Source organism: Scardinius erythrophthalmus (assembly GCF_964197995.2).
Source record: "Scardinius erythrophthalmus genome assembly, chromosome: 22".
Lineage (NCBI taxonomy): Eukaryota > Metazoa > Chordata > Actinopteri > Cypriniformes > Leuciscidae > Scardinius > Scardinius erythrophthalmus.
This window is the reverse complement of record NC_138242.1, coordinates 34,710,706-34,722,149: the sequence shown is the minus strand read 5'-3', so window position 1 is coordinate 34,722,149 and position 11,444 is coordinate 34,710,706. Positions and strand designations below refer to the sequence as shown.

The following is an 11,444-nucleotide window of genomic DNA, read 5'->3' as shown; positions in this document are numbered from 1 at the left end:
GAACTTCAGTAAGATCCACATCTGCCTTTAGAAGTGTTATGAGGATCACATGTAGAACATGAGTGTGTGTGTGTGTGTGAGAGAGAGAGAGAGAGAGAGGGGGGACGAGGTTGTGCATGAAAGAGCAAATAACCTGTGAATGTTGTAGTCATCATTGATGATGGTTATTAATAGTTTGTGTGTTTTGTGACTGTCAGAACAGAACAGCTTCATTCCTCGTGGCTGTAACTCCACTGTCATTCCTGATCTATGACAGAGTCACTCGTTTCGCTTCGGTTAGTGCGCTGGAATCAGGTACTTGTTCAATATTGAGCTTTAAATAAAGTCTTAGTGCTGCTGTTTATTATTATTTTTAACTGCATAATTTTTCCAGCTGAAGAAGTGTTAGAACAAGCAGATTATCTGTACAGCTGTGGAGAGACCGAGAAACTCCACCAGCTCCTGGTGAAACACAAAGACAGGTAAAACTAACCTGAGAATGTGTGAGGACTGGTAAAACTAACCTGAGAATGTGTGAGGACTGGTAAAACTAACCTGAGAATGGGTGAGGACTGGTATAACTAACCTGAGAATGTGTGAGGACTGGTAAAGTAAAACTAACCTGATAATGCTAATGAGCCAGTGTAAAAACAGCACTAATGAACGCATGTCAGAAAAGGTAATCGAGGCGTCTCAGTTGTTAACTAGCATGTCACACTCATTAGTAGAGGATGACAGATGAAAACCAGCCCGTCTCAGAAGAACACAAACATCAGCAGAGTTAGATGATATGTAGAGTATTATAGTGATAAGTTTCTCTAGTCATTGAGCGCGAGTCTAAGCTGCTCAGTGAGTGTTTAGATATTAATGAACATTCCAGAGGATGGGTAACTCTCAGGTGGGTTGTGTTTGTCCCAGTGACGAGGCAGAGTTCCTGTGGCGTTTGGCTCGAGCGTCTCGCGATCTGGCTTTACTGTCCCGCATCAGCGCCGAGGAGAAGAAGCGGCTCACATACGAGGCCTTCGACTTCGCCAGCAAAGCTCTGGAGAAAAACCAGTCTTCCTTTGCGGCTCACAAAGTACAGCACCACTCTCTCTGTAAACGAGTATTGCAGTGTTAGAGCCGATGTTTGACTCGATGTCTGTCGTCTGCAGTGGTTCGCCATTTGCCTCAGTGATGTTGGGGATTATGAAGGGATCAAAGTCAAAATAGGAAATTCCTACATCATTAGAGAGCATTTGGAGGTAAGATGTTCATTGGGTTAAAGCATCAAAGTTCACCACTGAACGAATTAAACTTCTTTAACGCTCATTTCTACAGCGAGCAATCGAGCTCAACCCTAAAGATGCGACGTCTATCCATATTCTTGGTTACTGGTGAGTTTGTTCTGATATAAACACAAATATATTTGCTCATCACTGGCCATGTCGAACCCTTCAGTAACCGTGACGTCTCCTCCTCGCAGGTGTTTTGCGTTCGCTGAATTACCGTGGTACCAGCGGAAAGTTGCAGCCGTTATTTTTGCGTCGCCTCCGACAGCCACTTATGAAGAAGTCAGTGAAATTAATAATAATTATGGGGTTTTCAGTGTTGGATTTTATCTGTTTTAGCCTATATTACGTAGACACTTCATTTAGCAGTGAAACTATACATGTTTTGTCTCCATCAGGCTTTGGCGTTTTTCCTGAAAGCTGAAGAAGGTCCCGTATGATATAAACACAAGCACCTTCATGTTTGTTTTTTATTTATTTTACATGTGACTGATACAACTTTAACAGTTTCATATTTCAATTTAGTTGACCCAAATTTCTACAGCAAGAACCTGCTGATGCTGGGCAAGACGTACGTGATGCTGAGAGACGTCCAGCGAGCGGCGCTGTGGCTCACGAGAGCGCGAGACTATCCTGCAGTCACAGAGGAAGACAAACAGGTTCATAAACACATTCATCAGTCATATTTATCTGTTATATCGTCATCAGAGGCGTAATGTTCACATTTGACCCAATGCAGGTCCATAAGGAAGCGCTGGAGCTTCTGAAGAAACTCAACGGATGAGTCCCGCTGTTCTCCAACCCAGGGATGCCTTAATTGTGCTTTTTAATGACTCACAGTTGATTTGTGTTCGATGGAGAGTTACTATTGACTATTTTAGACTCTTAGGCATTAGACGACATTTAGGCATTAAAGCGGCCCGTAATTCACCACTTCTGCTGTATTTCTGTATGTTTGCTGGATCTTCTGACAGACCTGATGTGAGTTTACAGATTCGACTGCTCAGTTTAGACAGTTTGATTATTGTAAACCAGAATGAGGATATTCAAGCAGTAAAACCTTTAAATCCTTCAGATTACCTTAGCTTTTCTCACAGAACAATTCATCATCCAAATGTTTTGTGATTTAGGATTTTGGGAGCAATTTTAACTCTGGAATATTTGTATATTCTTTGTGCAAATGAAATAAAGCTAAATATACTAGAATAAATATAAAACATTAACAAATGTATTTAATGTATGAAAAATCAAAATAAATCCCACTTGAAGAACACGAGAGACACCCGAGTTTGTTTGAACTCATATATTTTAATATGAAATATTTATGGACACAGTTTTCCTCCCCTGACGGTCAAAGGCCACAGAAATAGTGAAGTGCTTCGAGCACAACTGACTTCACCTGCTGAGCGAAGCCTTTCTGAGCATGTGCAGAGATTCTGATGAATACTAAAGTGCCAACAGCAATACTGTCCAGAGCCGATCCTGATGAGTGATATGTGAGACAGCTGTCTGTCTGTCTGTCTAGAGGAGCCCAGTCATCTCTCACTCCGCAGGCAGCCATGCAAGCGCTTAACAATAAAACTTAATGTCCAACAACACAAAAAAAGAGAAAAACCCCAGGCACCTTATCAAACTCTACAATCATTCTGTAAAAGCTCTATAAAACTAGAGCCATAAGTTTGAGTTCTACTATAAAATCCTCTCTAATGTTTTTTTTTTTTTCAGGTTCATTTAAAAAACCCGCCAAATGAATAAACCAAAGCGTTGTGTATAGATATCAGCATTGAAAAGATCAGAAAAGCTCGAACGCTTGCATATTCATGGGGAATCATGTTATGAAGATCGCTAAATGAGGTCTTAAGATAAAGATTTGGTTTAAAATGACAAAATAGCTTATTTACATTGGTAATCGTCTGTGCAAGTTTCATGGTTTTGTTTTACTTGGCTGATGCGTCGCCGTAAAGGGCAAAGACGTTCATCACTCTTGACCGAACCCTTCCGTCTCCTCGATGGCGAAGAGCAGCTTTTCCTTCAGCTGTTCGAAGCTCTTATAGGGAGGCAGATCCAGCCTGTTAAAGCTGAGAACAGAAGAGCGAGTGAGACGTGAACGTGACATCAGCTTTCTAACATCATCATGACACTCACCAGGTGTGACTCCGCGGCAGCCACGTCTCCTTGCCCACCTTCTCAATGCAGAACTTCTGCGGCCCGTTGCTCCCTGGAGGACGAAGTATCAGAGTGATGAGAATAAACCGAGTCCCTTATAGCCGTTCTGATCTGAGCGCGCGTTTATCTGGAGGATCTGTGCGTGTGTTTATCTGGAGGATCTGTGCGTGTGTTTATCTGGAGGATCTGTGCGCGTGTTTATCTGGAGGATCTGTGCGCGTGTTTATCTGGAGGATCTGTGCGTGTGTCTATCTGGAGGATCTGAGAGTGTTTTTATCTGGAGGATCTGAGAGTGTTTTTATCTGGAGGATCTGTGCGTGTGTTTATCTGGAGGATCTGTACGTGTGTTTATTTGGAGGATCTAAGAGTGTGTTTATCTGGAGGATCTGAGAGTGTGTTTATCTGGAGGATCTGAGAGTGTTTTTATCTGGAGGATCTGAGAGTGTTTTTATCTGGAGGATCTGTGCGTGTGTTTATCTGGAGGATCTGTACGTGTGTTTATTTGGAGGATCTGAGAGTGTGTTTATCTGGAGGATCTGAGAGTGTGTTTATCTGGAGGATCTGTGCGTGTGTTTATCTGGAGGATCTGAGAGTGTGTTTATCTGGAGGATCTGAGCGCGTGTTTATCTGGAGGATCTGTGCGTGTGTTTATCTGGAGGATCTGAGAGTGTGTATCTGGAGGATCTGAGAGTGTGTATCTGGAGGATCTGTGCGTGTTTATCTGGAGGATCTGTGCGTGTTTATCTGGAGGATCTGTGCGTGTGTTTATCTGGAGGATCTGAGAGTGTGTTTATCTGGAGGATCTGAGAGAGTGTTTATCTGGAGGATCTGAGCATGTGTTTATCTGGAGGATCTGAGAGTGTGTTTATCTGGAGGATCTGTGCGTGTTTTTATCTGGAGGATCTGAGAGTGTTTTTATCTGGAGGATCTGTGCGTGTGTTTATCTGGAGGATCTGTGCGTGTGTTTATCTGGAGGATCTGAGCGTGTGTTTATCTGGAGGATCTGTGCGTGTTTTTATCTGGAGGATCTGAGAGTGTGTTTATCTGGAGGATCTGAGAGTGTGTTTATCTGGAGGATCTGAGAGTGTGTTTATCTGGAGGATCTGTGCGTGTTTATCTGGAGGATCTGAGCGTGTGTCTATCTGGAGGATCTGAGAGTGTGTTTATCTGGAGGATCTGTGCGTGTGTTTATCTGGAGGATCTGAGCGTGTGTTTATCTGGAGGATCTGAGCGTGTGTTTATCTGGAGGATCTGAGCGCGTGTTTATCTGGAGGATCTGTGCGTGTGTCTATCTGGAGGATCTGAGAGTGTTTTTATCTGGAGGATCTGAGCGTGTGTTTATCTGGAGGATCTGAGAGTGTGTTTATCTGGAGGATCTGTGCGTGTTTATCTGGAGGATCTGTGCGTGTGTCTATCTGGAGGATCTGAGAGTGTTTTTATCTGGAGGATCTGAGAGTGTTTTTATCTGGAGGATCTGAGAGTGTGTTTATCTGGAGGATCTGTGCGTGTTTTTATCTGGAGGATCTGAGAGTGTGTTTATCTGGAGGATCTGAGAGTGTTTTTATCTGGAGGATCTGAGAGTGTTTATCTGGAGGATCTGAGAGTGTTTATCTGGAGGATCTGAGCGTGTGTTTATCTGGAGGATCTGAGAGTGTTTATCTGGAGGATCTGTGCGTGTTTTTATCTGGAGGATCTGTGCGTGTGTTTATCTGGAGGATCTGAGCGTGTGTTTATCTGGAGGATCTAAATGTGTGTTTATCTGGAGGATCTGAGAGTGTTTTTATCTGGAGGATCTGAGCGTGTGTTTATCTGGAGGATCTGAGAGTGTGTTTATCTGGAGGATCTGTGCGTGTTTATCTGGAGGATCTGTGCGTGTGTCTATCTGGAGGATCTGAGAGTGTTTTTATCTGGAGGATCTGAGAGTGTTTTTATCTGGAGGATCTGAGAGTGTGTTTATCTGGAGGATCTGTGCGTGTTTTTATCTGGAGGATCTGAGAGTGTTTTTATCTGGAGGATCTGTGCGTGTGTTTATCTGGAGGATCTGTGCGTGTGTTTATCTGGAGGATCTGAGCGTGTGTTTATCTGGAGGATCTGAGCGCGTGTTTATCTGGAGGATCTGAGCGCGTGTTTATCTGGAGGATCTGTGCGTGTGTCTATCTGGAGGATCTGAGAGTGTTTTTATCTGGAGGATCTGAGAGTGTTTTTATCTGGAGGATCTGTGCGTGTGTTTATCTGGAGGATCTGTACGTGTGTTTATTTGGAGGATCTGAGCGTGTGTTTATCTGGAGGATCTGAGAGTGTGTCTATCAGGAGGATCTGTGCGTGTGTTTATCTGGAGGATCTGAGAGTGTGTTTATCTGGAGGATCTGAGAGTGTTTATCTGGAGGATCTGTGCGTGTGTTTATCTGGAGGATCTGAGAGTGTGTTTATCTGGAGGATCTGTGCGTGTGTTTATCTGGAGGATCTGAGCGTGTGTTTATCTGGAGGATCTGTGCGTGTTTTTATCTGGAGGATCTGAGAGTGTGTTTATCTGGAGGATCTGAGAGTGTGTCTATCAGGAGGATCTGTGCGTGTGTTTATCTGGAGGATCTGAGAGTGTGTTTATCTGGAGGATCTGAGAGTGTGTCTATCTGGAGGATCTGTGCGTGTGTTTATCTGGAGGATCTGTGCGTGTGTTTATCTGGAGGATCTGTGCGTGTGTTTATCTGGAGGATCTGTGCGTGTGTTTATCTGGAGGATCTGAGAGTGTGTTTATCTGGAGGATCTGTGCGTGTTTTTATCTGGAGGATCTGAGAGTGTGTTTATCTGGAGGATCTGTGCGTGTGTTTATCTGGAGGATCTGAGAGAGTGTTTATCTGGAGGATCTGAGCGTGTGTTTATCTGGAGGATCTGTGCGTGTTTTTATCTGGAGGATCTGAGAGTTTTTTTATCTGGAGGATCTGAGAGTGTGTTTATCTGGAGGATCTGAGAGTGTTTTTATCTGGAGGATCTGTGCGTGTGTTTATCTGGAGGATCTGAGCGTGTGTTTATCTGGAGGATCTGAGAGTGTGTTTATCTGGAGGATCTGTGCGTGTGTTTATCTGGAGGATCTGTGCGTGTGTTTATCTGGAGGATCTGTGCGTGTGTTTATCTGGAGGATCTGAGAGTGTGTTTATCTGGAGGATCTGTGCGTGTGTTTATCTGGAGGATCTGTGCGTGTGTTTATCTGGAGGATCTGAGAGAGTGTTTATCTGGAGGATCTGAGCATGTGTTTATCTGGAGGATCTGTGCGTGTGTTTATCTGGAGGATCTGTGCGTGTGTTTATCTGGAGGATCTGAGAGTGTTTTTATCTGGAGGATCTGAGAGTGTGTTTATCTGGAGGATCTGAGAGTGTGTTTATCTGGAGGATCTGTGCGTGTGTTTATCTGGAGGATCTGTGCGTGTGTTTATCTGGAGGATCTGAGAGAGTGTTTATCTGGAGGATCTGAGAGTGTTTTTATCTGGAGGATCTGAGAGTGTTTTTATCTGGAGGATCTGAGAGTGTGTTTATCTGGAGGATCTGTGTTTATCTGGAGGCTCTGTGTTTATCTGGAGGATCTGAGCGTGTGTTTATCTGGAGGATCTGTGTTTATCTGGAGGATCTGTGCGTGTGTTTATCTGGAGGATCTGAGAGTGTGTTTATCTGGAGGATCTGAGAGTGTTTATCTGGAGGATCTGTGCGTGTGTTTATCTGGAGGATCTGTGCGTGTGTTTATCTGGAGGATCTGAGAGTGTGTTTATCTGGAGGATCTGAGAGTGTGTCTATCTGGAGGATCTGAGAGTGTGTATCTGGAGGATCTGTGCGTGTGTTTATCTGGAGGATCTGTGCGTGTGTTTATCTGGAGGATCTGTGCGTGTGTTTATCTGGAGGATCTGAGAGTGTTTTTATCTGGAGGATCTGTGCGTGTGTTTATCTGGAGGATCTGTGCGTGTGTTTATCTGGAGGATCTGAGCGTGTGTTTATCTGGAGGATCTGAGAGTGTGTTTATCTGGAGGATCTGTGTTTATCTGGAGGATCTGTGCGTGTGTTTATCTGGAGGATCTGAGAGTGTGTTTATCTGGAGGATCTGAGAGTATTTTTATCTGGAGGATCTGAGAGTGTTTTTATCTGGAGGATCTGAGAGTGTGTTTATCTGGAGGATCTGAGAGTGTGTATCTGGAGGATCTGTGCGTGTTTATCTGGAGGATCTGTGCGTGTGTTTATCTGGAGGATCTGTGCGTGTGTTTATCTGGAGGATCTGTGCGTGTGTTTATCTGGAGGATCTGAGCGTGTGTTTATCTGGAGGATCTGAGCGTGTGTTTATCTGGAGGATCTGAGAGTGTGTTTATCTGGAGGATCTGAGAGTGTTTTTATCTGGAGGATCTGAGAGTGTTTATCTGGAGGATCTGAGAGTGTGTTTATCTGGAGGATCTGAGCGTGTGTTTATCTGGAGGATCTGAGCGTGTGTTTATCTGGAGGATCTGAGAGTGTGTTTATCTGGAGGATCTGAGAGTGTGTCTATCTGGAGGATCTGTGCGTGTGTTTATCTGGAGGATCTGAGAGTGTTTATCTGGAGGATCTGAGAGTGTTTATCTGGAGGATCTGAGAGTGTTTTTATCTGGAGGATCTGAGAGTGTGTATCTGGAGGATCTGTGCGTGTGTTTATCTGGAGGATCTGTGCGTGTGTTTATCTGGAGGATCTGTGCGTGTGTTTATCTGGAGGATCTGTGCGTGTGTTTATCTGGAGGATCTGAGAGTGTGTTTATCTGGAGGATCTGTGCGTGTTTTTATCTGGAGGATCTGAGAGTGTTTTTATCTGGAGGATCTGTGCGTGTGTTTATCTGGAGGATCTGTGCGTGTGTTTATCTGGAGGATCTGAGCGTGTGTTTATCTGGAGGATCTGAGAGTGTGTTTATCTGGAGGATCTGTGCGTGTTTTTATCTGGAGGATCTGAGAGTGTTTTTATCTGGAGGATCTGTGCGTGTGTTTATCTGGAGGATCTGTGCGTGTGTTTATCTGGAGGATCTGTGCGTGTGTTTATCTGGAGGATCTGAGAGTGTTTTTATCTGGAGGATCTGAGAGTGTTTATCTGGAGGATCTGTGCGTGTGTTTATCTGGAGGATCTGAGAGAGTGTTTATCTGGAGGATCTGAGAGTGTTTTTAACTGGAGGATCTGAGAGTGTTTTTATCTGGAGGATCTGAGAGTGTGTTTATCTGGAGGATCTGTGTTTATCTGGAGGCTCTGTGTTTATCTGGAGGATCTGAGCGTGTGTTTATCTGGAGGATCTGAGAGTGTGTTTATCTGGAGGATCTGAGAGTATTTTTATCTGGAGGATCTGAGAGTGTTTTTATCTGGAGGATCTGAGAGTGTGTCTATCTGGAGGATCTGTGCGTGTGTTTATCTGGAGGATCTGTGTTTATCTGGAGGATCTGAGAGTGTTTATCTGGAGGATCTGAGAGTGTTTTTATCTGGAGGATCTGAGAGTGTGTATCTGGAGGATCTGTGCGTGTGTTTATCTGGAGGATCTGTGCGTGTGTTTATCTGGAGGATCTGTGTTTATCTGGAGGATCTGAGAGTGTTTATCTGGAGGATCTGTGCGTGTGTTTATCTGGAGGATCTGAGAGTGTGTTTATCTGGAGGATCTGTGCGTGTGTTTATCTGGAGGATCTGAGCGTGTGTTTATCTGGAGGATCTGTGCGTGTTTTTATCTGGAGGATCTGAGAGTGTGTTTATCTGGAGGATCTGAGAGTGTGTCTATCAGGAGGATCTGTGCGTGTGTTTATCTGGAGGATCTGAGAGTGTGTTTATCTGGAGGATCTGAGCGTGTGTTTATCTGGAGGATCTGTGCGTGTTTTTATCTGGAGGATCTGAGAGTTTTTTTATCTGGAGGATCTGAGAGTGTGTTTATCTGGAGGATCTGAGAGTGTTTTTATCTGGAGGATCTGTGCGTGTGTTTATCTGGAGGATCTGAGCGTGTGTTTATCTGGAGGATCTGTGCGTGTTTTTATCTGGAGGATCTGAGAGTGTGTCTATCAGGAGGATCTGTGCGTGTGTTTATCTGGAGGATCTGAGAGTGTGTTTATCTGGAGGATCTGAGAGTGTGTCTATCTGGAGGATCTGTGCGTGTGTTTATCTGGAGGATCTGAGAGTGTTTATCTGGAGGATCTGAGAGTGTTTATCTGGAGGATCTGAGAGTGTTTTTATCTGGAGGATCTGAGAGTGTGTATCTGGAGGATCTGTGCGTGTGTTTATCTGGAGGATCTGTGCGTGTGTTTATCTGGAGGATCTGTGCGTGTGTTTATCTGGAGGATCTGTGCGTGTGTTTATCTGGAGGATCTGAGAGTGTGTTTATCTGGAGGATCTGTGCGTGTTTTTATCTGGAGGATCTGAGAGTGTTTTTATCTGGAGGATCTGTGCGTGTGTTTATCTGGAGGATCTGTGCGTGTGTTTATCTGGAGGATCTGAGCGTGTGTTTATCTGGAGGATCTGAGAGTGTGTTTATCTGGAGGATCTGTGCGTGTTTTTATCTGGAGGATCTGAGAGTGTTTTTATCTGGAGGATCTGTGCGTGTGTTTATCTGGAGGATCTGTGCGTGTGTTTATCTGGAGGATCTGTGCGTGTGTTTATCTGGAGGATCTGAGAGTGTTTTTATCTGGAGGATCTGAGAGTGTTTATCTGGAGGATCTGTGCGTGTGTTTATCTGGAGGATCTGAGAGAGTGTTTATCTGGAGGATCTGAGAGTGTTTTTAACTGGAGGATCTGAGAGTGTTTTTATCTGGAGGATCTGAGAGTGTGTTTATCTGGAGGATCTGAGCGTGTGTTTATCTGGAGGATCTGAGAGTGTGTTTATCTGGAGGATCTGAGAGTATTTTTATCTGGAGGATCTGAGAGTGTTTTTATCTGGAGGATCTGAGAGTGTGTCTATCTGGAGGATCTGTGCGTGTGTTTATCTGGAGGATCTGTGTTTATCTGGAGGATCTGAGAGTGTTTATCTGGAGGATCTGAGAGTGTTTTTATCTGGAGGATCTGAGAGTGTGTATCTGGAGGATCTGTGCGTGTGTTTATCTGGAGGATCTGTGCGTGTGTTTATCTGGAGGATCTGTGCGTGTGTTTATCTGGAGGATCTGAGCGTGTGTTTATCTGGAGGATCTGAGAGTGTGTTTATCTGGAGGATCTGTGCGTGTGTTTATCTGGAGGATCTGAGCGTGTGTTTATCTGGAGGATCTGAGAGTGTGTTTATCTGGAGGATCTGTGTTTATCTGGAGGATCTGTGCGTGTGTTTATCTGGAGGATCTGAGCGTGTGTTTATCTGGAGGATCTGAGAGTGTGTTTATCTGGAGGATCTGTGTTTATCTGGAGGATCTGTGCGTGTGTTTATCTGGAGGATCTGAGAGTGTGTTTATCTGGAGGATCTGAGAGTATTTTTATCTGGAGGATCTGTGCGTGTGTTTATCTGGAGGATCTGAGAGTGTTTATCTGGAGGATCTGTGCGTGTGTTTATCTGGAGGATCTGTGCGTGTGTTTATCTGGAGGATCTGAGAGTGTGTTTATCTGGAGGATCTGAGAGTGTGTTTATCTGGAGGATCTGAGAGTGTGTCTATCTGGAGGATCTGTGCGTGTGTTTATCTGGAGGATCTGTGTTTATCTGGAGGATCTGAGAGTGTTTATCTGGAGGATCTGAGAGTGTTTTTATCTGGAGGATCTGAGAGTGTTTTTATCTGGAGGATCTGAGAGTGTGTATCTGGAGGATCTGTGCGTGTGTTTATCTGGAGGATCTGTGCGTGTGTTTATCTGGAGGATCTGTGCGTGTGTTTATCTGGAGGATCTGTGCGTGTGTTTATCTGGAGGATCTGAGAGTGTGTTTATCTGGAGGATCTGTGCGTGTGTTTATCTGGAGGATCTGAGTGTGTGTTTATCTGGAGGATCTGTGCGTGTTTTTATCTGGAGGATCTGAGAGTGTTTATCTGGAGGATCTGAGAGTGTGTCTATCAGGAGGATCTGTGCGTGTGTTTATCTGGAGGATCTGAG

At 44.3% G+C, this 11,444-nt stretch overlaps 3 protein-coding genes across 5 annotated transcripts in view; 1 reads left to right on the top strand and 2 right to left on the bottom strand.

Annotated features, from left to right (window-relative positions):
- Positions 1–2,527, top strand: part of rmdn1 (regulator of microtubule dynamics 1) — a 2,951-nt gene extending 424 nt beyond the window's left edge. The window contains exons 1-10 of one of the 3 annotated variants that reach the window (XR_014029160.1): positions 1–8; positions 198–294; positions 374–461; positions 898–1,057; positions 1,134–1,223; positions 1,300–1,355; positions 1,445–1,532; positions 1,649–1,711; positions 1,795–1,909; positions 1,990–2,516. The exon at positions 1–8 is cut by the window's left edge and continues 121 nt beyond it. Coding sequence is in view for 2 of the 3 variants with exons in the window: in XM_081352341.1 (XP_081208467.1) it covers positions 1–8; positions 198–294; positions 374–461; positions 898–1,057; positions 1,134–1,223; positions 1,300–1,355; positions 1,445–1,532; positions 1,649–1,679; positions 1,776–1,909; positions 1,990–2,034 (797 nt within the window). In the remaining variant the exon portion in view is untranslated. Of the gene's footprint in view, positions 9–197; positions 295–373; positions 462–897; positions 1,058–1,133; positions 1,224–1,299; positions 1,356–1,444; positions 1,533–1,648; positions 1,712–1,775; positions 1,910–1,989 lie in introns of all 3 variants that reach the window. The other 2 variants (XM_081352341.1, XM_081352342.1) reach the window with 2 other exon arrangements.
- The window catches only part of serpinb1l3 (serpin peptidase inhibitor, clade B (ovalbumin), member 1, like 3), a 25,213-nt gene extending 21,968 nt beyond the window's left edge, over positions 1–3,245 (bottom strand). The window contains exon 1 of the mRNA XM_081352339.1: positions 3,152–3,245. Coding sequence (XP_081208465.1) covers positions 3,152–3,178 — 27 coding nt within the window. The 5' untranslated portion in view covers positions 3,179–3,245. The remainder of the gene's footprint in view (positions 1–3,151) is intronic.
- wwp1 (WW domain containing E3 ubiquitin protein ligase 1) overlaps positions 2,546–11,444 on the bottom strand; it is a 54,673-nt gene continuing 45,774 nt past the window's right edge. The window contains exons 24-25 of the mRNA XM_081352338.1: positions 3,396–3,468; positions 2,546–3,328 (exon numbers count right to left, since the gene is read on the bottom strand). Coding sequence (XP_081208464.1) covers positions 3,229–3,328; positions 3,396–3,468 — 173 coding nt within the window. The 3' untranslated portion in view covers positions 2,546–3,228. The remainder of the gene's footprint in view (positions 3,329–3,395; positions 3,469–11,444) is intronic.